Raw genomic sequence first — 2,186 nt, forward strand, 5'->3', positions numbered from 1 at the left:
TATTATACAATTTTTTTTTTTTTTTTTTTTTTTTGAGACAGAGCCTCAAGCTGTTGCCCTGGGTAGAAAGCCATGGCGTCACAGCTCACAGCAACGTCCAACTCCTGGGCTCAAGCAATTCTCTTGCCTCAGCCAAGAGGGACTACAGGTGCCTGCCACCACACCCAGCTATTTTTGGTTGCAGCCAGCATTATTGTTTGGCAGGCCCAGGCTGGATTCAAATCCACCAGCTCAGGTGTATATGGCTGGCGCCTTAGCCACTTGAGCCACAGGTGCTGAGCCCAGAAACTCTTAACATAAATAACTTCAAAAGCCATTTCTTAATTTGTATCTTAAAAGAGGAAGAAATCTTGGATGAAGAAAACTAAGGTCTTTAGTCTAGGCACAGTTTCTCACATATGTAATCCTAGCACTTTGGTCGGGGGGGGGGGTGCTAGCAAGGTGCATAACTTGAGGTAAGGAATTTAAGACCAGCTTGAGCAACACAGCAAGACCCTGTCTCCACAAAAAATAGGAAAAGTTAACTAGGTATGGTGGCACATGCCTATAGTCCCAGCTACTCAGGAGGCTGAGACGGGAAGAGCACTTGAGCCTGGGAGTTTGAGATTACAGTGAGCTATGATCTGTCACTGCCCTCATGTACAGGCAACAAAGTAACCTTGTCTCCAAAAAATAAAACAAAAAATAATGACAGCATTATTCATTTTTTTTTTGACAGCATTATTCTTAAATACTAAAACAATTAACAAAAGAAGTTGAGGTGGCAACTGTTGTATTCACATTATAAGAGAAGTTCTGTATCCCGTCCCTGTAGTAGAACCATAGGTTTGCAGTCAGGCACCCACCTTGGACTACTGCATGGCCCCCTCATTTTGCCTTCCTGTTCTTGGGTTTTGGGCTCTGGCTTTTGGTTTCACCCACAACCCTTCTCCTAACTGACAACTCTCCAGGAATTTGAAGATAACTGCCATTATCTGCTCAGAGTCATCACTACTCTTTACCTTGTGTTCCCTTGTGGTGGAGGTCAACCTATCCCATCAGGAATGTGGTGTCTGGAGCTGAACCCTGGAGAAGGGCTACTGTCTCTCTCACATAGCCTAAGATTATTAGTCTCTTGTGCACCAAAATCAATATAGCTCCTACTCTTTTTCACCCTGGTACCCTTACATGGTATCTCCCCAAGCTGGTGTACTAAGAGTTTCCCCCAAAGAAGATGACCTGAGAGATTTTTGACTTAAGACTTGTGTTGTGTTGAGGTGTGCAGGTGAATGATGATCAAGAACCAGAGAATATTTATGATGATGAAGATGATGAGAACAGTGAGAACAACTGGCGAAATGAGTACCCAGAGGAGGAGAGCAGTGATGGAGAGGAAGCTTCCAGAGGTGAGTGGCAGTCCTAGATGGGGAGGGACCAGTAGAATCCAAGACTGAGTTTTAAGTATCCTTGACAGGTATGTCTTAACCAGTGTCCCTTTTCTGCCATTGAGCTGCTATAGCTCAATCACAAGTTGAACTGTAGGAGACACAAAGACCAGTGTTTCCAGATGGACTGCTGGGTGGATGTCATTGGGTCCAGGTTTCAATCCTTAGTTCTGTCAGTGCCCACCTGTGGATCTTGGGCAAGTTACTTCACCTCACTGAGCCTCATTTTCTTTTGAATACTATACCCATTTTTAGTAGTGGGCTTAAGTAAAATATGTAGCACATTATCTCTTTCCCTGCTCCAATTAAGAAAGTATGGAGGAGAGAGGTTCACCAGTAGGAGTGGGCCCTGGGTTTTCATGAATCAGCTGTCTAACCTCTGAAGAAACTGCTGAATTTACAAATGTATTGGGGAAAACATATCACAGCCATGGTACCTTGGGAAAGAGGAAGGAAAGATGCCTAGTGACATAGTTCTTTTGATGACTACGTTATTTATTTTGTTTTCTTGAGACATAGAGTCTCACCCTGTTGCCCTGGATAGAGTGCTGCAGCATGATAGCTCACAGTAACCTCTAACCCTTGGGCTCAGGTGATCCTCTTATCTCAGCCTCCCAAGTAACTGGGACTTATAGGCACCCACCACAGAGCTTGGCTAGTTTTTCTGTTTTTTTTTTTTTTTTTGAGACAGAGCCTCAAGCTGTCACCCTAGGTAGAGTGCCATTGCTTCACTGCTCACAGCAACCTCCAACTCCTGGGCTC

The 2,186-nt window shown here is 44.4% G+C and overlaps 1 protein-coding gene across 1 annotated transcript in view; it reads left to right on the top strand.

Moving 5' to 3' along the window:
• SLC7A6OS (solute carrier family 7 member 6 opposite strand) overlaps positions 1-2,186 on the top strand; it is a 12,850-nt gene that overhangs the window by 8,408 nt on the left and 2,256 nt on the right. The window contains exon 4 of the mRNA XM_012811106.2: positions 1,265-1,385. Within this exon, the coding sequence (XP_012666560.1) occupies positions 1,265-1,385 (121 nt within the window). The remainder of the gene's footprint in view (positions 1-1,264; positions 1,386-2,186) is intronic.

Source organism: Otolemur garnettii, unplaced genomic scaffold, assembly GCF_000181295.1.
Source record: "Otolemur garnettii isolate 467f Iridium unplaced genomic scaffold, OtoGar3 scaffold00151, whole genome shotgun sequence".
Taxonomy (NCBI): Eukaryota; Metazoa; Chordata; class Mammalia; order Primates; family Galagidae; genus Otolemur; species Otolemur garnettii.